This window comes from Cherax quadricarinatus, chromosome 70, assembly GCF_038502225.1.
Source record: "Cherax quadricarinatus isolate ZL_2023a chromosome 70, ASM3850222v1, whole genome shotgun sequence".
NCBI lineage: Eukaryota > Metazoa > Arthropoda > Malacostraca > Decapoda > Parastacidae > Cherax > Cherax quadricarinatus.
Window position 1 is genome coordinate 22,708,188 of NC_091361.1, and position 25,213 is coordinate 22,733,400.

The following is a 25,213-nucleotide window of genomic DNA, read 5'->3' on the forward strand; positions in this document are numbered from 1 at the left end:
TATACACAATATCATATTCATTACCATGATCTACCACCTCAAATACCTTAGTGAAAAAAATTAATAAATTCGTAAGGCAGGAACGCCCCTTTGTAAAACCATGCTGAGATTCGTTGATTAATTTATACTTTTCAAGGTGGCTACGAACTGCCTCGGCAATTATTGATTCCATAAATTTTCCCACTATGGAGGTTAGGCTTATTGGTCTATAGTTCGAAGCTAAGGACCTGTCACCTGCTTTGAAAATAGGTATCACATTTGCCATTTTCCACTTATCTGGCACCATGCCAGTTTGTAGTGATATGTTGAAAAGATTAGCCAAAGGTTTGCTAAGCTCCTCTTTACATTCCTTTAGAACCCTTGCATACAGTTCATCAGGGCCTGGGGATTTGTTAGGTTTTAATTTATTTATTTGCCTAAGGACCATGTCACTTGTGACCCTAATCGTGCACAGTTTATTATCGTCCTGTTCTACATAATTTATCATTACTGGAATATCGCTGGTATCCTCCTGTGTAAAAACTGAGAGGAAGTATGTGTTAAAAATTCTACACATTTCCTTATCACTGTCAGTGAGCTGACCTGAGGAACTTTTGAGTGGGCCTGTCTTGTCCCTGATCTTACTTCTGTATACCTGAAAGAATCGTTTTGGGTTAGTCTTCGATTCTCTTGCAACTTTAACCTCATAATCTCTTTTTGCTTTTCTAATTCCCTTTTTTATTTCTCTCTTTAACTGAATATATCGATTTCTTAATTGCCCCCCTCCTCTTTTGATTTGCCTATATATGCCTCTCTTTTGACCAATCAGATATTTTAATCTATTGTTCATCCATTTAGGATCATTTTTGTTTGATCTGATTTCCCTATTTGGAACATAATTTGACTGAGCAGCTAGAACTATGCCCTGGAAAGCGTCATATCGGCAACCATCACCACCTACCTGACCCTTAGTCAGGTCATTCCAGTTCAGCCCACCTAAGTAATTTTTCAGTCCTATGAAATCAGCCAAGCGAAAGTCAGGGACAGAGACTTGATTGCCATTATTAGGGGAATTCCATGATATATTAAAACTGAGTGATTTGTGATCACTTTCCCCAAGCTCATCATTAACCTCAAGATTATTAATTAGTGTTTCCCTACTGGCAAGAACCAAGTCAAGGAGGTTATTTCCCCTAGTTGGCTCTGTCACAAACTGTTTTAAAAAACAATCCTGGATCGTATCAAGAAAGTCACCTGACTCTTAAATTTCCTGTCAAATTGCTCCAGTCAATCTGTCTATAGTTGAAATCTCCCATTAGCACAACATTTTCGTTTGTAGATGCCTTACGAATTTCGTCCCATAGAAGTTTACTGCACTCCCTATCAAGATTTGGGGCCCTGTAAATCACACCCAAAATTAGTTTTTCTCGGCTCTCGAGAAGCTGTAACCAAACAGATTCAGTGGCCGACGCTTCTAATTTTATATCTTGTCTAACACAACAATTTAAATTGTCTCTGACCTACATCGCTACTCCACCACCCTTCCTGTTGACCCTGTCAGTGTGGAATAATTTATAGCCTTGTATGTGACATTCAGAGGGCATCTCTCTATATTTCAGATTGAGCCAGGTCTCTGTTATAGCAATAATATCTATGTTTCCTGCACTTGCAATTAATCTTAGCTCATCTATCTTATTTCTTACACTCCTGCTATTAGTATAGTAAACCTTAAGGGAGCTAGTCCCTTGCTGCCCTCTGCTGTCCCCCTTTGTTTGCTGACCTGACCTATTGTCTTTATTTATAACTTCATGCTGAATGCCTTTTATACATTTACTGTTTCCAACCCTAGTGTTGGAAACAGGAAAGAGTTTGCAAGTGCTGCCACCCCAGCCCCAGAGAGATGTACCCCATCCCTTGCATACATATCATGTTTGCCATAAAAGTTGTTCCAGTTGTCAATGAATGGGATTGCAAGTTCCTTGCAGTATCTGTCTAGCCAGCAATTTACACCAATTGCCCTAGACAACCATTCATTTCCTACTCCCCTTCTAGGCAAGATGCTACATATGATTGGGACCCCTCCCTTAGACTTAATGAAATCTATAGCTGACCTGTAATTATCTAGCAGCTCTTCTCTCCTACCCTTCCAAATATCATTTCCACCAGCACTGAGACAGATAATGGGCTTGTTCCCATTACCTGGCATGATATTATCCAGCCTGTTAACTATGTCCCCAACACCAGCTCCAGGGAAGCACTCTATCTCTCATCTTCTTATTCCTATTACAAAAAGCACGGTCAATATATCTTACCTGAGAGTCACCAACCACAAGAATGCGCTTACCTCTGTTAGCAGGGGCAGTAGTACCCTTACCTTCACTGGCCACTGAAGTACATTCATCCTGAAGAACAGAGAAGCGATTTCCTACCTTCAGATCTTCACTCTTAACTTTCCTTATTCTGATTCTCCTCCCATTACTGGGAACCACTCGCCACTTGCAGCAGGTGCTGGACTGCACCTCACTGCTGGTAGCCGTTGCTACCTCCCCACCTACAGCCTGCTCACAGCCTCCTCCTACTGCACCTCACTGCTAGAAGCCTCATTCCCCACAACTCCAGCCACCTCACACTCTCTCCCAGACCCAATGAGGTGGACCTTCTGCCTCTTAATCTCCTCCTGGAGAAGCAAGACCTCCTCCTTCAACTCTCCAACCTCAATTTTTAAAACACTGCAGAAGTAAGCCATGCTTTGTAACCGTCCACGCTAATCCCCAAAGCAGCTCAGGGTCTGTGACCTCACGTGACGACTTAAGAAATACTTCCTAACATCCCTGTGGTTTATCTGAGTTTTCTACTTCCAACTGTTGCTGTGTCTCATCTCTGGAACATCCTGTCTCCGTCTACTTTGTCGATTCCTCTCAGTATTTTATGTCTTTATCATGTCCCCCCTGTCTCTCCTCTCATCCAGTGTCGTTAGGTCGAGTTCCCTTAACGGCTTAAACTCTCCTCGTTGGACATGACCCTTAGCTCCGGGACTAGTCTCGTTGCAAACCTTGTCTAGTTCAGTGACGTGCTTGGTCTCTTTGATCCAGTGAATTGTCTTCCCTGTTATACCTGCCTGGTCCTCCAGCTTTTGCACTAATCTATTGTGTAGAACTGTGTCAAAAGCCTTCTTGCTGTAACCCTGTCATAGAACTCTTGTAGGTTCGTGACACAGGATTTTCCGTCTCTGAATCTGTGTTGGTTGTCGTTTATAAGCTCATTCCTTTCTAGGTGATCCACCACTTTCCTCCTGATAATCTTTTCCGTGACTTTGCGTACAATACATGTCAGTGACACTGGTCTATAGTTCAATGCTGCATGTCTGTCTCCTCCTCCCCCTCTGTTATTTCCTCAGCATCTGATATCCGGGTGGGAAGGTTGCATCTGTTATCATGGTGAATTTCGTTTCTCTGACTGTTATGATGACTTTGGACGTCTCCTTGATTCTTCCATTCCACTACTCACATTTGTTATTCCATCCGCATTTATACACCAAACCTTCAACTTCTTTTCTAAAACTATGGGTTAGGGAAGTGGGAGACCTAGTGGGGAACTATGGGGGGGTTGCTGTGGGGGTGGAGTTTGTGATGAGGGAGGGGGAGAAAAGGGTACAGTGTGTGGGTTTTGGGCTAGAGTCTTTGGTTGAATTGGGGTTGTCTTGGTTGACGAGGTCCTTCTGTGGGTGGTTCTGTGGGAGGTTGTATTTGCTCTTCCTCATGATTCTGGGTTCTCTTGCTCATCCCTGTCTTTGCCTCTCGCTTCTCCTTTTGTCTTTGTACCCTCTCTTTCAGTTTCTGCTTCTTTCAGTTTCAGCCTCTCTACTGTTGCTGTCGAAGTACATCCTCTGATACTTTAGTATGTCCCTTAGTCGTGCTTTCTCCTGCAGGGTCATGTTTCAAGCTGATTCTGCCTTGAAAACCACTTTGTAAACCACCCTATTCTCAGAAAATTTATCAGCTGGGTTGTGTCATCCTCTCCTATTGCTTTTAACATACTTTCAATTGTTTTTTTCTCCTCCTGTCTTCTTGCTTCCTAAGTTTCCCCTTTAACTTCCTGGAGCCCGTAAACAAAAACTGACCTCTCCCTTTCGTCCTCCCACTGCATTTTCCTTAGCATTCCCTGTGTGGAAAATACCATATAATTTCCAAAAATACAGTGTATTTTGTATGTAAATTAGTGTAATATATTGTAGGTAATAAAAATTAATTTTTAAATAAACAAAGAACCAGCGAAATTGGTGAGTGTTGCTGTGGAAGGAGAGTCGCCATTGTTTTGGACTGGCCAAGAGAAACGTTAGTGAAAATTGGAAGAATTTTCGTCGCTCTAGAGGTTATATTGGGCTTAAAACCTCTCAAATAGGACAGGACTCCGTAATTAGATGGAAACAGGATAAAATTACCACAGCTGAGTGATGTCTATATTTATGTTGAAATTCTGGCCAGTATTTTCTTCATATTTTAGGTAGGGGGTTTGTGTATGACACACCAAGTAATCTCCAGACTAATTGGTGAGTGGTATTAAGATAAATTCTCCTTCAATGTATATCTAGTCATTTATTAAAATTAACATACAGTCCACATATTTATATTAATGTTATACCAGAATTCCTGGTGATGTATATTTTAGTTGAAATTAATATAGGTCCAGAGTGACTTGTGGAGATTGAGATTGTAGTAGGTATCGCAGGGGGACATTTTTGCGACGTAGGTGTCCTAAAATTCCTACATGTCTCTGTAACTTTGATAAAGAATAATTATCTTTGTTACCATTTACTGGTATGTATCTCATGAGGTTCATCCAGATATTTTAAATTTTCCATACCCTGAGTCGATTTAGTTGCCTACACTGCAGCGTTCCTTCCTTGAATATCTTCTCTAGCTTATGTCCTTAAGCTCAGGGCTCTGTCATTTTTCATTCTCAGCTTTTCCTGGGCACCACTGTGAACTGTTAGGGCCTCTGCATATACCTTAGCTCCTTCATTTTCTTCAGTTTCCTCATTTGTTCCTGGTAGGCTCCTTGTCTTTTCTTGGGATCCACTGCGTATAGTATAGCTCTATTGTTCTCTACTATCCCCTCGTCTGTGACTGATGTAGCAATTCCTGATGTCGTGCCTTTACTGCTCTTCAGTTTTTTAGACTGTTTCAGACTTTTTAGTTCTTCTAAGCTCTGTATTTTAGCTTCTACTGCTATAGCTTGCAGCTCTCTTCAGCTATCCTCTCCTCTATTTTCTTGCTAAGCACCTCTAGCTTCCTTCACCACCCTTCCTCCCATTTTGTGAGCTCTGATACCCAATCTTCCCTCCCATCTTCACTCACCAGTCCCCTGGTACTCCATCCTGCTCTTTGGCAACCCATTTTTGGTCACCACAGAAAGAAAAATTTACGTGTTTTCATGTGGTTGTTTGTGATGTGTTTTGTAAGTGTATGTTTGTGTGTATGTGTGAACTCTCCTATTTGTACTCACCTATTTGTAGCTGCAGGGGTCGATACTCAGCTCCTGGCCCTGCTGCATCACTGATTGCTACTAGGTCCTCTCTCTCCCTGCTGCATGAGCTTTATCATACCTCATATTAAAGCTGTGTATGGTTCCTGCCTTCACTACATCACTTGCCAGACGTTTCCACTTCCTGACAACTCTGTGACTGAAAAAATACTTCCTAACATCCCTTTGACTCATCTGAATCTTGTTTCTGTGTCCCATCTGTGGAACATACTGTCTTTGTCCACCTTATCTATTCTTTGCAGTATTTTGCATGTCGTTATCATGTCTACCCTGACCATCCTGTCCTCCAGTGTCGTCAGGCCAATTTTCTTTAACCTTTCTTCGTAGGACAATCCCCGTAGTTCTGAGACTAGTCTTGTTGCAAACGCACTTTCTTTAATTTCTTGACTTGCTTGACAAGGTGTGGATTCCAAACTGGTGCTGCATACTCCAGTATGGGCCTGACTTAGGTTTGCCAGAAGCCCGCATGCTGCGGCAGTTATCTGATTGATGTGCACCTCAGGAGATGTGCTCGGTATTATACTCACCTCAAGATCTTTTTCCTCGAGTGAAGTTTGCAGTGTTTGGCCACCTAGACTATACTGTGTCTGCGGTCTTCTTTGCCTTTCCCCGATCTTCATGACTTTGCATTTGGCAGGGTTAAATTCAAGGAGCCAGTTGCTGGACCAGGCTTGTAGCCTGTTCAGGTCTCTTTGTAGTCCTGCCTGATCCTCGACCGATTTGATTCTCCTCATTAACTTCACATCATCTGCAAACAAGGACACTTCTGAGTCTATCTCTTCTGTTTAGTCATTCACATATACCAAAAACAGCACAGGTCCTAGGACTGACCCCTGTGGAACCCCGCTTGTCACAGGTGCGCACTCTGACATCTCGTCACGTACCATGACTCGTTGTTGCCTCCCTGTCAGGTATTCTCTGATCCATTGCAGTGCCTTTCCTGTTATGTGTGCCTGATCCTCTAGCTTTTGCAGTAACCTATTGTGAGGAACTGTGTCGAAGGCCTTATTGCAGTCCAAGAAAATGCAATCTATACACCCCTTTCTCTCTTGTCTTACTTCTGTCACCTTGTCATAAATCTCCAGTAGGTTTGTGACACAGGATTTTCCTTCCCTGAAACCGTGCTGGTTGTCGATTATACACTTGTTTCCTTCCAGGTGCTCCACCACTCTCCTCCCGATGATCTCCTCCATGACTTTGCATACTATACACGTTAGTGACACAGGTCTGTAGTTTAATCCCTCGTGTCTGTCTCCTTTTTTTAAAAATTGGGACTACAGTTGCCATATTCTATACCTCAGGGAGTTGCCCAGTTTCAATGCATGCGTTGAAGATCTTTGTTAGTGGCACACTCAGCATCTCTGCTCCCTCTCTCAGTACCCACGGAGAGATGTCTGGTCCCACCGCCTTTGAGGTATCAAGTTCACATAGCAGCTTCTTCACCTCCTCCTCGGTTATGTGTACCTCATCCAGCACTTGTTGGTGTACCTCCCCTGTTCTGATTTCCTGGAGTCCTACAGGTTTTCCACACACACATACACACACACACACACAGTGTGTGTGTGTGTGAGTGTGTGTGTGTGTGTGTGTGTGTGTGTGTGTAGGTGAATGTGTGTAGGTGTGCGTGTGTGTGTGTGGAACAGAGGGAGGTAGAGGGGAAAGGGAGGTAGGGAGAGAGGGAAGTGAGAAAGAGGGGGAGAGTGGCAAAAGGGGACAGAGATATGAAGGGGGAAAGAGGAAGGAATAAGGGGAGAGAGAGGGGAAGGGATAGTCATAGGGGGGAGAGAGAAAGGAAGAGGGAGAGAGGGGGTAGAGGGAGAAATAAAGGGAGGGAAAGATGGAGAGGGGGAGAGAAAAAGAAGGAGAAAGAGAGAGGGGAGTGTGTGTGTGTGTTTGTGTGTGTGTGTGTGTACTCACCTATTTGTACTCACCTATTTGTGGTTGCAGGGGTCGATTCTTAGCTCCTGGCCCCGCCTCTTCACCGGTTGCTATGTGTGTGTGTGTGTGTGTGTGTGTGTGTGTGTGTGTGTGTGTGTGTGTGTGTGCGTGTGTGTGTGTAGGTGAGTGTGTGTAGGTGTGCGTGTGTGTGTGTGGAACAGAGGGAGGTAGAGGGGAAAGGGAGGTAGGGAGAGAGGGAAGTGAGAAAGAGGGGGAGAGTGGCAAAAGGGGACAGAGATATGAAGGGGGAAAGAGGAAGGAATAAGGGGAGAGAGAGGGGAAGGGATAGTCATAGGGGGGAGAGAGAAAGGAAGAGGGAGAGAGGGGGTAGAGGGAGAAATAAAGGGAGGGAAAGATGGAGAGGGGGAGAGAAAAAGGAGAAGGAGAAAGAGAGAGGGGAGTGAGGGAGGGAGAGTTGGGGAGTGTGTGCGTGTGTGTGTGTGTTTGTGTGTGTGTGTGTGTGTGTATGTGTGTGTGTGTGTGTGTGTGTGTGTGTGTGTGTGTGTGTGTGTGTGTGTGTGTGCATGTGTGTGTGAGTGAGGGAATTTGTGTGTGGGTCTATGTGTGTGAGGAATGTGTAGGCAGTTATTTTTTTCCTCTTGCAAACCACCCTATTCTCAGAAAATTTGTCAACTGGATTATGTCATCATATGCTATTGCTTTCATGATACTTTCAATCGTTTTTTTCTCCTCCTGTTTTCTTGCTTCATAAGTTCCCCTTCAACTTGCTGGAGCCCGTTAACAAAAACTGACATCTCCCTTTCGTCCTCCCACTGCATTTCCCTTTGCATTCCCCGAGTCGATTTAGTTCCCTCCATTGCTGCACTCCTTCCTTCAGTCTCTTCTCTAGCTGATGTCCCTGTGCTCAGTGGTCTGTCTTTTTTACTTCCCAGCTATTCCTGGGCACAGCTATGGTCTGTTAGGGCATCTGCATATAGTTTGGCTCCTTCGTTTTCTTCAGTCCTCTCATTTGTTCCTGGTATGCTTCTCATTTTTTCCTGGGCTCCACTGTGGTCTCATAGGGCCTCTACATACATTATAGCTCCTTTGTTCTCTACAGTCCCCTCGTTTGTGACAGATGTACCAGTTGCTGATGTCATGCCTGTACTGCTCTGTGGTTCCGTAGACTGTTTCAGATTTTTTAGTTCCTCTTTTAAACTCTGTTTCTTAGCTTCCGCTGTTATGGCTTGTAGCTCCCATGTCCTGCTATCTGTAATCATTTCCTTCATTTTCTTGCTCAGCACTTCTAGCTTCCTTCCCCACTCTTCCTCTCTTCTCACGAGTTCTGCCACGCAATCTTCAATCCCAGGTTTGTCCACCAGTCCCCTGGTTTTCCATCCTACTCTTTAGCAACCCATTTTTTATGTCACCACAGAAACAAAAACTTGTGTGTTTTTGTGTGGTCATTTGTGATATGTGTTCATGTGTGTTTATGCATGTGTGTGTACACATGTGTGAGTGGAGGTATTTGTTGTAGGGATGGGGGAGGGAGGAGAGGCATAGAGAGTGGGAGAGGGAGACAGTGGAAGAGAGGAGAGAGATGGGGGAAGAATAGGGGAGTGCAGGAAAAGAGGGGGGAGAGTAAGAGAGGGAAAGGCAAAGGGGGAGAAATTGGGGAGGGAGAGGTGTGTTTGTGTGTGTACTCACCTAGTTGTGGTTTCAGGAGACAATTCACACCTGTGTACACACCTAGTTGTGGTTGCAGGGGTCGAGCTATAGCTCCTGGCCCCGCCTCTTCACTAATTGCTACTTGGTCACTCTTCCTGCTCCATGCACTCCATCATACCTCTTCTTAAAGCTATGTATGGACCCTGCCTCCACTACATCACTTCCCAGACTATTCCACTTCTTGACAACTCTGCGACCCTTGTAGATCTGCCTGGTCCTTGTCCAATTGAATTCTTCTCGTCAACTTCACATCATCTGCAAACACGGACACTTTGGAGTGTATTAAATCCACCATGTCGTTCACAAATACCAGAAACAGCGCCGGTCCCAGGACTGATCCCAGTGGCACTTCTCTCTTTACAGGTGCCCACTCTGACACCTCGCCACATACCATGACTCGCTGTCGTCTTCCTGACAGGTATTCCCTGATCCATTGTAGTGCCTTCCTTGTTATCCCTGTCTGGTCGTCCAGTTTCTACACTAATCTCTTGTGTGGAATTGTGTCAAACGCCTTCTTACAGTCCCAGAAAATGTAATTTACCCACCTCTCTCTCTCTTGTCTTACTGCTGTCACCCTGTCATAGAACTCCAGTAGCTTTGTGATGCAGGATCTCCTGTTCCTGAAACTGTACTGGCTATCATTAAGCTCATTCCTTTCTAGGTGCTCCACCACTTTTCCTGATAATTTTCTCCATGACCTTGCATACTATACACGTCAGTGACACTGGTCTGTAGTTTAATGCTTCATGTCTATCCCTTTTTTTTTTAAACTGAGACTACATTTGCTGTCTTCCTTACCTCAGGTAGTCGCCCTGTTTCCATGAATGTGTTGAAGATGGTTAGTGGTACATAGCACCTCTGTTTCCTCTCTCAGGACCCATGGAGAGAGAGGTATCTAGCTCGCCTTTAATGTATCTAGTTAGCTTAGCAGCCTCTTCACTTCTTCCTCGGTTGTATGTATTGTGTCCAACACTTGGTGTACCACAACTTCCCCTCCCCGCCTTTCTGGAGGCCCTTCTGTCTCCTTTGTGAACACTTATTTGAATCTCACATTGAGCTCCTCGCTTCGAGGTCATTTTTTGTGACCTCCCCTCCTTCCTTCCTCAGCCTGATTACCTGGTCCTTTACTGTTGTTTTCCTCCTGATGTGGCTGTATAACAGCTTTTGGTCAGATTTGGCTTTCGCTGCTATGTCATTCTCGTATTGCCTTTGGGCCTCCCATCTTACCTGTGCATATTCATTTCTGGTTCTACGACTGCTCTAGTTATTCTTCTGGGTCCTTTGCCTTCTATATTTCTTCCATTCCCTAGCACACTTGGTTTTGGCCTCCCTGCACCTTTGGGTAAACCATCGGCTCATCCTGGCTTTTTCTTTATTCCTGTTACCCTTGGGTACAAACCTCTCCTCAGCTTCCTTGCATATTGTTGCCATATATTCCATTATCTCGTTTACTGACTTTCGTGCCAGTTCTCTGTCCCACCGAATTCCTTTCAGTTTGTTCATGTTTGCGTAGTCCCCTTTTTTATTGCTTGGCTTCATTTGTCTGGCTCTTCCTGCTTTCCCCTGGACTTGTAACTCTACTATGTATTCGAAGTTTAAAACCACATGATCGCTGGCCCCAAGGGGTCTTTCATATGCGATGTTCTCAATATCTACACTACTCAAGGTGAATACTAGGTCCAGTCTTGCTGATTTATCCTCTCCTTTCTCTATGGTAGTGTCCCTTACGTGTTGGCACATGAGGTTTTCCAGTACCACCTCCATCATCTTAGCCCTCCACGTTTCTTTGCCCGCATGTGGCTCCAAGTTCTCCCAATCGATTTCCTTGTGGTTGAAGTCACCCATGATCAGTAGTTTTGTCTTGCTCACATGAGCTCTTCTGGCCACTGCAGCCAGTGTGTCAACCATCGCTCTATTACTCTCATCATACTCTTGCCTCGGCCTCATGCTGTTTTGTGGTGGGTTATACATTACTGCAATTACCACCTTGGGACCTCCAGACTAAAATGTTAGTACTATGTAATCTCTTGTTTCTCCTCTGTCTTCTCTCTCCAGCTCGTCAAAATACCATTGGTTTTTGATCAGCAGTGCCAGTCCTCCACCCCCTCTGTTTCCTCTGTCTTTCCTCAGGATCTGATATCCTGTTGGAAAGATAGCATCTGTTATCATGCCTGTGAGCTTGGTTTCTGTGAGAGCTATGATGTCCAGTGATGCCGCTGAGTCTTTCGTGCCACTCCTCCCACTTATTTGTTATTCCATCAGTGTTGGTGTACTGTACCTTCAGTTTCCTCTCCAGGGTGAGGGTGGGGGACCTGGCAGTGTACTGCGGGATTCTACAGTGTAGTGTGGGGTGGGAGCTGTGAGTGTGGATTGTGGTCTGCGTTGGGATACCGTGATTGGTTGTGGGGTTCTGGGGATGGTTCTGTGTGTGCTTGCTCTTGTTGATCTGCCTTGCTCTGGTTGTCCTCTGCTGATTCTGTCCTTGTCTCTCCTCCTAGCTCCTTCCGCTTTTGTGTCCTCTCCCTTAGCTACTGTCATTCTGTTTTTGTTCTGTTTTCGTCCAGGAACACCCTCTAGTAAGCTGATGATTCCTTCAACGTGATTTCTCTTGGAGAATCCTGTTTCACATTTTTTTTCTGTCCTGAAAATCAGCTTGATTAGTAATTTTCTCCTCTTCAAGTACCCCCTATTCTCTAAAAAATTACAATCTCAGACATTTCCTCTTCACCTATTTCTTTGATGATGCCTGCCATCTTTCAGTGCATGTCCTTCCCTCAATCTCTTGAAGCCCATGAATAAACACTGACTTTGCCCTCTCCTCCACCTTTCTTCCGCCTTTCCCTCTGTGTCTCTGGTTCCTGTCTGTACATAGTCATTTTCTCCCTTACTTTTTCCTGTAGCTTTTGGTGGCATGGTCGTGCCTCTGCATATAGCCTATCCCCCTCACCACCTGCAGCCAGCTGCTCTCCCCGTTCATTTCATGTCCCTGCTTGGTGGGCTGATAGGGCCTTAGCATGAGTTATGTCCCTTTCCTTCCCGTCGGGCCCCTCGTTCAGTAGGAGTTTACCAGCTTCAGATGCTGTGCCTACTCTGGTCAATATCCCTGGAACTCGCTTCGGCCTATTTGCCTCATTTTCTAGAACTCTTATCCTGGCTATTGCAGCTTCGACCTGGGACTCCCATTCTTCTTCTCCTCCTTCAACCTTCTTTTCCAATTTCACAGAAAGCTCTTTCTCTATTTTTTTCAGAAAGCTCTCCTAGTTTTCTCTTCCAATCTTGTTCCATCCTTTTGCATTGCTCTTCCATCCATTCTGTCTTACCAGAACCATTCTCCTCTGATCCCTGAAGTCTTCGAGTCCCCCTCTGAGCCACCATTTTTTTTTTCTAGAAGGAAAGGGGGGTGGAAGGGAGAAAGGAAAAGAGAGGGGAATGGGAGGATGGGGGAGGGAGAGTAAAGGGAGAGGGGAAAGAGTGAGAAAGAAGGGAGAGGTAGAGGGGAGAGAGATGGAGAGAGAGTAGAGAGATAAAAGGGAGAGGGGAAAGAGAGTGAGAGAGTGTATGTGTGTATGTGTGTGTGGTGTCATTGTGGAACAATCTCTTTTGTTGACTGTGTCATTTAACACTTTATTTAACATTAATACAGTGGCTTTGACGGTAATGTAACCTGTCAGTTAATACATGCATTTTAACTCAGGTACATCCACTGAGTGTTTACCCCGAGTACTGCACCATGATGCGGTTGTTGACTGTCGTAGTGGTGGTGTTGGCTGGGCTGCTGCACCTCGTCACTGCCCATAAGATGGAGGTGGGACGTTGTAAGTCCATGCCAGAGGTTCAGAACTTTGACCCAGACAAGGTAAAAAGTTCTTAATGTTATCGAAGTTTGATGTACAGTAATATAATGTGTCTGCTTTTTTTTAACTGTTCTGACAAAAGGTCTTCAGACTTGCATGAAAGTGATATAGCAGTGGTGGTACAGTTTTTTGTTTGTCAGCTGAGGAGAGAATATTTCACACATTCTATCCGTTTAGATTTTGATCTCTTGACAGAAGCATTTCCATGGCTCACTAGTCCGTTCATATTTTAACAATATTTTAAGATATCGAGCATATTCTAGGGATTTAATATAGAAATAAATAAGTAAAAGAGTAAGAACTAAAGAAAAATCAATAAATACAGTTGAACTTAGTTATTTATTACAACTTAATCTGAGTTTATAGACGATATGGCCTTAAGGGAGACAAGAAGAGACCTACTGCTAAAACTCCTGGGCTGAAGATAAGTCTGTAGTTGTGTTATAGTTGATGTTTTTGAAACAACACTTCAGTAAGTACTGCTGGTACTTCCTAATGTGTGTGTATATATATATATATATATATATATATATATATATATATATATATATATATATATGTATATATATATATATGTATATATATATATATATATATATATATATATATATATATTTTTTTTTTATTATCACACTGGCCGATTCCCACCAAGGCAGGGTGGCCCGAAAAAGAAAAACTTTCACCATCATTCACTCCATCACTGTCTTGCCAGAAGGGTGCTTTACACTACAGTTTTTAAACTGCAACATTAACACCCCTCCTTCAGAGTGCAGGCACTGTACTTCCCATCTCCAGGACTCAAGTCCGGCCTGCCGGTTTCCCTGAACCCCTTCATAAATGTTACTTTGCTCACACTCCAACAGCACGTCAAGTATTAAAAACCATTTGTCTCCATTCACACCCTCGCACACAAAACCTCCTTTACCCCCTCCCTCCAACCTTTCCTAGGCCGACCCCTACCCCGCCTTCCTTCCACTGCAGACTGATACACTCTTGAAGTTATTCTGTTTCGCTCCATTCTCTCTACATGTCCGAACCACCTCAACAACCCTTCCTCAGCCCTCTGGACAACAGTTTTGGTAATCCCGCACCTCCTCCTAACTTCCAAACTACGAATTCTCTGCATTATATTCACACCACACATTGCTCTCAGACATGACATCTCCACTGCCTCCAGCCTTCTCCTCGCTGCAACATTCATCACCCATGCTTCACACCCATATAAAAGCGTTGGTAAAACTATACTCTCATACATTCCCCTCTTTGCCTCCAAGGACAAAGTTCTTTGTCTCCAGAGACTCCTAAGTGCACCACTCACCCTTTTCCCCTCATCAATTCTATGATTCACCTCATCTTTCATAGACCCATCCGCTGACACGTCCACTCCCAAATATCTGAATACATTCACCTCCTCCATACTCTCTCCCTCCAATCTGATATCCAATCTTTCATCACCTAATCTTTTTGTTATCCTCATAACCTTACTCTTTCCTGTATTCACTTTCAATTTTCTTCTTTTGCACACCCTACCAAATTCATCCACCAATCTCTGCAACTTCTCTTCAGAATCTCCCAAGAGCACAGTGTCATCAGCAAAGAGCAACTGTGATAACTCCCACTTTATGTGTGATTCTTTATCTTTTAACTCCACGCCTCTTGCCAAGACCCTCGAATTTACTTCTCTTACAACCCCATCTATAAATATATTAAACAACCACGGTGACATCACACATCCTTGTCTAAGGCCTACTTTCACTGGGAAATAATTTCCCTCTTTCCTACATACTCTAACTTGAGCCTCACTATCCTCGTAAAAACTCTTCACTGCTTTCAGTAACCTACCTCCTACACCATACTCCTGCAACATCTGCCACATTGCCCCCCTATCCACCCTGTCATACGCCTTTTCCAAATCCATAAATGCCACAAAGACCTCTTTAGCCTTATCTAAATACTGTTCACTTATATGTTTCACTGTAAACACCTGGTCCACACACCCCCTACCTTTCCTAAAGCCTCCTTGTTCATCTGCTATCCTATTCTCCGTCTTACTCTTAATTCTTTCAATAATAACTCTACCATACACTTTGCCAGGTATACTCAACAGACTTATCCCCCTATAATTTTTGCACTCTCTTTTATCCCCTTTGCCTTTATACAAAGGAACTATGCATGCTCTCTGCCAATCCCTAGGTACCTTACCCTCTTCCATACATTTATTAAATAATTGCACCAACCACTCCAAAACTATATCCCCACCTGCTTTTAACATTTCTATCTTTATCCCATCAATCCCGGATGCCTTACCCCCTTTCATTTTACCTACTGCCTCACGAACTTCCCCCACACTCACAACTGGCTCTTCCTCACTCCTACAAGATGTTGTTCCTCCTTGCCCTATACACGAAATCACAGCTTCCCTATCTTCATCAACATTTAACAATTCCTCAAAATATTCCCTCCATCTTCCCAATACCTCTAACTCTCCATTTAATAACTCTCCTCTCCTATTTTTAACTGACAAATCCATTTGTTCTCTAGGCTTTCTTAACTTGTTAATCTCACTCCAAAACTTTTTCTTATTTTCAACAAAATTTGTTGATAACATCTCACCCACTCTCTCATTTGATCTCTTTTTACATTGCTTCACCACTCTCTTAACCTCTCTCTTTTTCTCCATATACTCTTCCCTCCTTACATCACTTCTACTTTGTAAAAACTTCTCATATGCTAACTTTTTCTCCCTTACTACTCTCTTTACATCATCATTCCACCAATCGCTCCTTTTCCCTCCTGCACCCACTTTCCTGTAACCACAAACTTCTGCTGAACACTCTAACACTACATTTTTAAACCTACCCCATACCTCTTCGACCCCATTGCCTATGCTCTCATTAGCCCATCTATCCTCCAATAGCTGTTTATATCTTACCCTAACTGCCTCCTCTTTTAGTTTATAAACCTTCACCTCTCTCTTCCCTGATGCTTCTATATATATATATATATATATATATATATATATATATATATATATATATATATATATATATATATATATATATATATATATATATATATATATATATATATATATATATATATATATATACGTATATATATATATGTCGTGCCGAATATGTAAAACTGGTCAATTAGCAAGAACTCATTTAAAATTAAGTCCTTTCTGAAATTTTCTCTTATACGTTTAAAGATATATTTTTTTCATTAATGTTAATGTAATTATTTTTAATTTTGCACCAAAAGAATCTTAGAAAACTTACCTAACCTTATTATAACAAGAACAATTTGTTTTAGCCTAACCCAACTAAATATATTTTTGATTTGTTTACAATAATTTAATACTAAACAAACCCAGTGAAATATATATTTTTCGTTAGGTTCAGAATGATTTTGGCGAAATTATTGCATACACAAATTTTCACTTGTCCTATATGGCAAGATAAGCGTTGCTATTTAAGCCAAGATCGCAAGTTCTGCCTATTCGGCACGACATATATATATATGTATATATATATATATATATATATATATATATATATATATATATATATATATATATATATTTATCAATAACAACACTGCACTAGCCGAATAAGACTGCGTGGTCCTGTGGGTTAAGGCGTCATGTGGTCCTCGCTCACAATGGCGGGCCAGTACAACATGGGTTCCAATCGTTCGCTAGTGCAGTGTTGGTATATATATATATATATATATATATATATATATATATATATGTCGTGCCGAATATGTAAAACTGGTCAATTAGCAAAAACTCACTTAAAATTAAGGCCTTTCTAAAATTTTCTTTCATGCGTTCAAAGATATATATTTTTTCATTAATGTTAATGTAAAATTTTTTAATTTTGCACCAAAAGAATCTTAGAAAACTAACCTAACCTTATTACAATAAGAACAATGTATTTTAGCCTAACCTAACTAAATATATTTTAGATTTCTTTACAATAATTTAATACTAAACAAATCCAGTGAAACATATTTTTTTCCTTAGGTTCAGAATGATTTTGGCGAAATTATTGCATAGACAAATTTTCACTTGTCCTATATGGCAAGATGAGCGTTGCTATTTAAGCCAAGATCGCAAGTTCTGCCTATTCGGCACGACATATATATATATATATATATATATATATATATATATATGTATTTATATATGTCGTGCCGAATATGTAAAACTGGTCAATTAGCAAGAACTCATTTAAAATTAAGTCCTTTCTAAAATTTTCTCTTATACGTTTAAAGATATATTTTTTTCATTAATGTTAATGTAAAAATTTATAATTTTGCACCAAAAGGAACTTAGAAAACTTACCTAACCTTATCATAACAAGAACAATTTATTTTAGCCTAACCCAACTAAATATATTTTAGATTTGTTTACAATAATTTAATACTAAACAAACACAGTGAAATATATTTTTTTCGTTAGGTTCAGAATGATTTTGGCGAAATTATTGCATACACAAATTTTCACTTGTCCTATATGGCAAGATGAGCGTTGCTATTTAAGCCAAGATCGCAAGTTCTGCCTATTCGGCACGACATATATATATATATATATATATATATATATATATATATATATATATATATATATATATATATATATATATATATATATATATATATATATATATATATATATATATATATATATATATATATATATATATATATATATATATATATATATATATATATATATATATATATATATATATATATATATATATATATATATATATATATATATATATATATATATATATACATACATACATATATATATATATATATATATATATATATATATATATATATATATATATATATATATATATATATATATATATATATATATATATATATATATATATATATATATATATTATTTTTATTATCACACTGGCCGATTCCCACCAAGGCAGGGTGGCCCGAAAAAGAAAAACTTTCACCATCATTCACTCCATCACTGTCTTGCCAGAAGGGTGCTTTACACTACAGTTTTTAAACTGCAACATTAACACCCCTCCTTCAGAGTGCAGGCACTGTACTTCCCATCTCCAGGACTCAAGTCCGGCCTGCCGGTTTCCCTGAATCCCTTCATAAATGTTACTTTGCTCACACTCCAACAGCACGGCAAGTATTAAAAACCATTTGTCTCCATTCACTCCTATCAAACACGCTCACGCATGCCTGCTGGAAGTCCAAGCCCCTCGCACACAAAACCTCCTTTACCCCCTCCCTCCAACCCTTCCTAGGCCGACCCCTACCCCGCCTTGCTTCCACTACAGACTGATACACTCTTGAAGTCATTCTGTTTCGCTCCATTCTCTCTACATGTCCGAACCACCTCAACAACCCTTCCTCAGCCCTCTGGACAACAGTTTTGGTAATCCCGCACCTCCTCCTAACTTCCAAACTACGAATTCTCTGCATTATATTCATACCACACATTGCCCTCAGACATGACATCTCCACTGCCTCCAGCCTTCTCCTCGCTGCAATATTCATCACCCATGCTTCACACCCATATAAGAGCGTTGGTAAAACTATACTCTCATACATTCCCCTCTTTGCCTCCAAGGACAAAGATCTTTGTCTCCACAGACTCCTAAGTGCACCACTCACTCTTTTTCCCTCATCAATTCTATGATTCACCTCATCTTTCATAGACCCATCCGCTGACACGTCCACTCCCAAATATCTGAATACGTTCACCTCCTCCATACTCTCTCCCTCCAATCTGATATTCAATCTTTCATCACCTAATCTTTTTGTTATCCTCATAACCTTACTCTTTCCTGTATTCACCTTTAATTTTCTTCTTTTGCACACCCTACCAAATTCATCCACCAATCTCTTCAGAATCTCCCAAGAGCACAGTGTCATCAGCAAAAAGCAGCTGTGACAACTCCCACTTTGTGTGTGATTCTTTATCTTTTAACTCCACGCCTCTTGCCAAGACCCTCGCATTTACTTCTCTTACAACCCCATCTATAAATATATTAAACAACCACGGTGACATCACACATCCTTGTCTAAGGCCTACTTTTACTGGGAAAAAATTTCCCTCTTTCCTACATACTCTAACTTGAGCCTCACTATCCTCGTAAAAACTCTTCACTGCTTTCAGTAACCTACCTCCTACACCATACACTTGCAACATCTGCCACATTGCCCCCCTATCCACCCTGTCATACGTCTTTTCCAAATCCATAAATGCCACAAAGACCTCTTTAGCCTTATCTAAATACTGTTCACTTATATGTTTCACTGTAAACACCTGGTCCACACACCCCCTACCTTTCCTAAAGCCTCCTTGTTCATCTGCTATCCTATTCTCCGTCTTACTCTTAATTCTTTCAATTATAACTCTACCATACACTTTACCAGGTACACTCAACAGACTTATCCCCCTATAATTTTTGCACTCTCTTTTATCCCCTTTGCCTTTATACAAAGGAACTATGCATGCTCTCTGCCAATCCCTAGGTACCTTATCCTCTTCCATACATTTATTAAATAATTGCACCAACCACTCCAAAACTATATCCCCACCTGCTTTTAACATTTCTATCTTTATCCCATCAATCCCGGCTGCCTTACCCCCTTTCATTTTACCTACTGCCTCACGAACTTCACCCACACTCACAACTAGCTCTTCCTCACTCCTACAAGATGTTATTCCTCCTTGCCCTATACACGAAATCACAGCTTCCCTATCTTCATCAACATTTAACAATTCCTCAAAATATTCCCTCCATCTTCCCAATACCTCTAACTCTCCATTTAATAACTCTCCTCTCCTATTTTTAACTGACAAATCCATTTGTTCTCTAGGCTTTCTTAACTTGTTAATCATATATATATATATATATATATATATATATATATATATATATATATATATATATATATATATATATATATATATATATATATATATATATATATATATATATATATATATATATATATATATATATATATATATATATATATATATATATATATATATATATTTATATATATATGCAAAACAACCACTCTGAAAGAATAGAGAAATTCCAAGTGCTTTCGTGACTACTCACATTATCAAGGAACTATGAAAGTAAAGCATCCAAGGAAGCTATATAAGGGGTCTGGCCAACACCTCACTATCAGATCCCACAACGGTTAAACACATGACGCGCGCCGGCCCAACTGGACAGGTCCTTTGCACAACTCACCAACAAACTATTCTACCCAAGAAAATTAAAAAATTATTATTTGTCCAGTGTATTATTAAATTCTTCCTAAATTCTGTTAATTATAAATGGATCTAATTTATATAAACCAAAGGAAATATTCATATTATTGTCAAAACTGCTTTTTATGAAACAAGATTCAATTATATTTCTGTGGACCATGGACTTGCTTGATACTACTTTCTCAACTTTTTGAAAATCAGTGTTAGGTAAGACACATATGCAACAGATAGGTATCTTTATTTCGAAACGTTTCGCCTACACAGTAGGCTTCTTCAGTCGAGTACAGAAAAGTTGATAGAAGCAGAAGATACTTGAAGACGATGTAATCAGTCCATCACCCTTAAAGTTTTGAGGTGGTCAGTCCCTCAGTCTGGAGAAGAGCATTGTTCCATTGTCTGAAATAATATGAAGTTGAAGTGACAGAATGGGGCCTTATATAGTGCCAGGAGTTGAGACGTAGGTTGCTTTGGGAGGGCAGGTCCCTCTCAAACCCAGCCGTTCTCACTAGTAGAGGTTGTCAAGTTGATGGTCTGTACCAAGATACCATTTTAATGTTCTTTTTGAAAATCAATTGGATGGTTAAAATCTCTTACATGAATAAACAGAGCATTGGAATCTTGTCCAGTTCTAATGTTATATTTATGTTGTTTTAATCTTAGTTCGAGATTTTTACCAGTTTGACCGTAATAAACTTTATCGCAAATTTTACAAGGAATCTTATAGACACATCCATCAGCATTTTGGGGGTAATTCTTTATCATAAGTTTTTTTTCTGTATCAAGATTTTTGAATACAACTTGATACAATAAAAAAACTTTTGATAAAGAATTCCCCCAAAATGCTGATGGATGTGTCTATAAGATTCCTTGCAAAATTTGCGATAAAGTTTATTACGGTCAAACTGGTAAAAATTTCGAACTAAGATTAAAACAACATAAATATAGCATTAGAACTAGACAAGATTCCAATGCTCTATTTATTCATGTAAGAGATTTTAACCATCCAATTGATTTTCAAAAAGTTGAGAAAGTAGTATCAAGCAAGTCCATGGTCGACAGGAATATAATTGAATCTTGTTTCATAAAAAGCAGTTTTGACAATAATATGAATATTTCCTTTGGTTTATATAAATTAGATCCATTTATAATTAACAGAATTTGGGAAGAATTTAATAATACACTGGACAAATAATAATTTTTAAATTTTCTTGGGTAGAATAGTTTGTTGGTGAGTTGTGCAAAGGACCTGTCCAGTTGGGCCGGCGCGCGTCAGGTGTTTAACAGTTGTGGGATCTGATAGTGAGGTGTTGGCCAGACCCCTTATATAGCTTCCTTGGATGCTTTACTTTCATAGTTCCTTGATAATGTGAGTAGTCACGAAAGCGCTTAGAATTTCTCTAGTCTTTCAGAGTGGTTGTTTTGCATATTCTGAAATCACCTGTTTACTGTGATCTTATTGCATATATATATATATATATATATATATATATATATATATATATATATATATATATATATATATATATATATATATATATATATATATATATATATATATATATATATATGTATATATATATATATATATATATATATATATATATATATATATATATATATATATATATATATATGTATATATATATATATATATATATATATATATATATATATATATATATATATATATATATATATATATATATATATATATATATATATATAAAATATATATATATATATAATATATTAGTAATTAATAATGGATAATGTTTTAATATTTATTCATCAGTTTTATTAACATTAATATTTAATAAATGATTTTAAAATTAATAGCTTGTTAGTTTTTTAAATCATATTTATTGTTAATAAAAAACAAAATTTTTAATAATTTTCTTATAAATGTTTTACTGATTCTCATACATTTAATTACTGTATTTAATTTGTGAGTTTATAAGCAATAATTTGTACGTCAGTTTGCAGGTGAATGGTATGTGTTGGAGTCAGTGTTAACCAGCAGCTCCTGCGTAAGACTGGTGTTCAACCGTACTCAGGAAGGCTTCACGATGCAACACTCCAGAGAGCTTCTCATAGCTCGTACCGTCGGCTTCAGCCACGTCTTCAGAACCACCGGTACCCTTCAAGTCCTCAATGGCACTGCTAAGATGATCATGAAAATGCCATATAGTAAGTACTGGAGAGGATGGGTTGTTCATAGACTTATTACTGGATTGGCCTGGTTAATCCTGTAGTATGCTGTGTTTGTCATGGAATTGATGGGTTGGTCATGAAGGGAATACTGGAGCAACTTGGTTGTTGATTGGATTGAATAATGAAATGCCTAGGTTGGCCATTGAGTAGCAGGGTTGGTCTTGGGGTTAGTGTGAGATTTACTGAGATGGACATGGTGTGAATACCGAAGTGGACGGGTTGGTCATGACGTGATTACTGGAATGGGTTAATGTTGTGGTGGTTTAGTATATCGTCCATTGAGTTTACCTGGAGAGAGTTCCGGGGGTCAACGCCCCCGCGGCCCGGTCTGTGACCAGGCCTCATCGAGTGACAGGTGTAGAACAATATTTTTTGGCGGTTGCTTCTGGCTTTATTGGAAGAATAATGTAAGTCGCGTAGCCACACATTCTTGATCAACCAAACTGGATATTGAGTGACTACTTGGGTATTTGAAAATACGATTACTAACCTGCTGCTATCCAGTGATTACATTAGAGTACATAACAAGTAAAAATACATAATGCATAACGAGTCTACATACATGATAGTTTGGATCACACTATCGTATGATGATCTCACCATGCATGCATGTAATTAATACAATATGAACAGAGTGGCACACGTAATGGCATCAAACAATGATTCTATATAAATCAAGGAATGTTGTAAAATAAGAATATATCACACTCTTAAGAAAACATAATGGTTCATGATGAATCATTGAAAAATAAGAGAGTTCGATCGATCGCTGCTCAGGTGGTCTACGGGTTGTGGTGGAAAATTTTGATACAAGGCCTAACTTGGTGTGACTGTCGCAACTGCCAAGTCTGAGAACTCAGAGACGTGATTAATGCACAATATAAAAATTTGATCGACCATAAAGAAATCAACAGTTATATGATGTGACACAGTCAGATATGACACAGTCAAATATGACACAGTCAGATATGATACACAGTCAAGGAGTATGTCACACAGTCGCGTAGAACGACTTGTATCAACTAATCATCTATTTTCTGTAACAAAATTTACAATAATACGGAATAGGAGAAATTTTTTCCTGGGTAGAGGCATGGCTGACAAATAGGCAGCAGAGAGTTTGCATAAATGGGGAGAAATCAGAATGGGGGCACGTCACAAGCGGTGTTCCTCAGGGGTCAGTGTTGGGCCCGTTGTTGTTCACAATTTACATAAACGACATAGATGAGGGAATAAATAGCGACATTAGCAAATTTGCTGATGACACCAAAATAGGCCGTCCAATTCATTCTAATGAGGACACTAGAGCACTCCAGGATGATTTGAATAGACTGATGCAATGGTCGGAGAAGTGGCAGATGCAGTTTAATATTGACAAATGCAAAGTTCTAAATGTTGGACAGGAAAATAACCATGCCACATATAAACTAAATAATGTAGATTTTAATACTACTGATTGCGAAAAGGATTTAGGAGTTCTGGTTAGTAGTAATCTAAAACCAAGACAACAGTGCATTAGTGTTCGCAATAAAGCTAACAGAATTCTTGGCTTCATATCAAGAAGTATAAATAATAGAAGTCCTCAGGTTGTTCTTCAATTCTATATATCCTTGGTTAGGCCTCATTTAGACTATGATGGTCAGTTCTGGTCACCGTATTACAGAATGGATATAAATGCTCTGGAAAACGTACAAAGGAGGATGACAAAGTTGATCCCACGTATCAGAAAACTTCCCTATGAGGATAGACTGAGGCCCTGAATCTGCACTCTTTAGAAAGGCGTAGAATTAGGGAGGATATGATCGAGGTGTATAAATGGAAAATATGAATAAATAAAGGGGATGTAAATAGCGTGCTGAAAATTTCCAGCCAAGACAGGACTCGCAGCAATGGTTTCAAGCTGGAAAAATTCAGATTCAGGAAGGATATAGGAAAGCACTGGTTTGCTAATAGAGTTGTGGATGAGTGGAACAAACTTTCGAGTACAGTTATTGAGGCTAAAACGTTGTTTATTTTAAAAATGGGTTAGATAAATACACAAGTAGGTGCGGGTGGCTGTGAGTTGGACCTGACTAGCTTGTGCTACTAGGTCTGATGCCTTTCTCCTTCCTTAAGTGGAAGTGACCTGACTAGGTGGGTCATTGGGCTGATCTGGGGGAGGGGGGACATGGACTTGCTTCGCATGAGTCAGTGGGCCTGCTGCGGTGTTCCTTCTTTCATATGTTCGTATGGTCTTATGAGTGGGTGTAGGTGGGTGTGAAATGGACCTGACTAGCTACTAGGTCAGACGCAGTGCTAATCCCTTAAGTGACGTGTCTGACCTCACTAGGTCAGGGCACTGGCTTAAGCCGGTGGGGAGAATTGGAGCTGCCTGGCATAGACCAGTAGACCTGTTGCGGTGTTCCTTACTTCTTATGATTTTATGTTCTTATGAGGGCAAATTTTCTATTAGTGGGATGGATCTGTGAAGAACCTGCCTAGTATGGGCCAACAGGCCTGCTGCAGTGTTCCTCCTTTCTTATGTTCTTATAATAGTCTGATTTTTTTAAACAATTTTAAATATTATTTTATTTAGGCAATATTGCACTATACTGTGACGTAACTCACAATCACTCAAGAACTGCACAATGACACAAAGTTAAAAATGTCAAAATATAGCAAACTAAGGAAGGTGAAGTATTAATTTATATAAAACACTGACATTTACCCTCACCTCTGCTAGGGAAAG

The 25,213-nt window shown here is 40.1% G+C and overlaps 1 protein-coding gene across 1 annotated transcript in view; it reads left to right on the top strand.

The window, feature by feature from the left end:
- The window catches only part of LOC128691876 (apolipoprotein D), a 38,668-nt gene that overhangs the window by 4,028 nt on the left and 9,427 nt on the right, over window positions 1-25,213 (top strand). Inside the window, exons 2-3 of the mRNA XM_053781203.2 lie at window positions 12,824-12,985; window positions 22,251-22,461. Coding sequence (XP_053637178.2) covers window positions 12,860-12,985; window positions 22,251-22,461 — 337 coding nt within the window. The 5' untranslated portion in view covers window positions 12,824-12,859. The remainder of the gene's footprint in view (window positions 1-12,823; window positions 12,986-22,250; window positions 22,462-25,213) is intronic.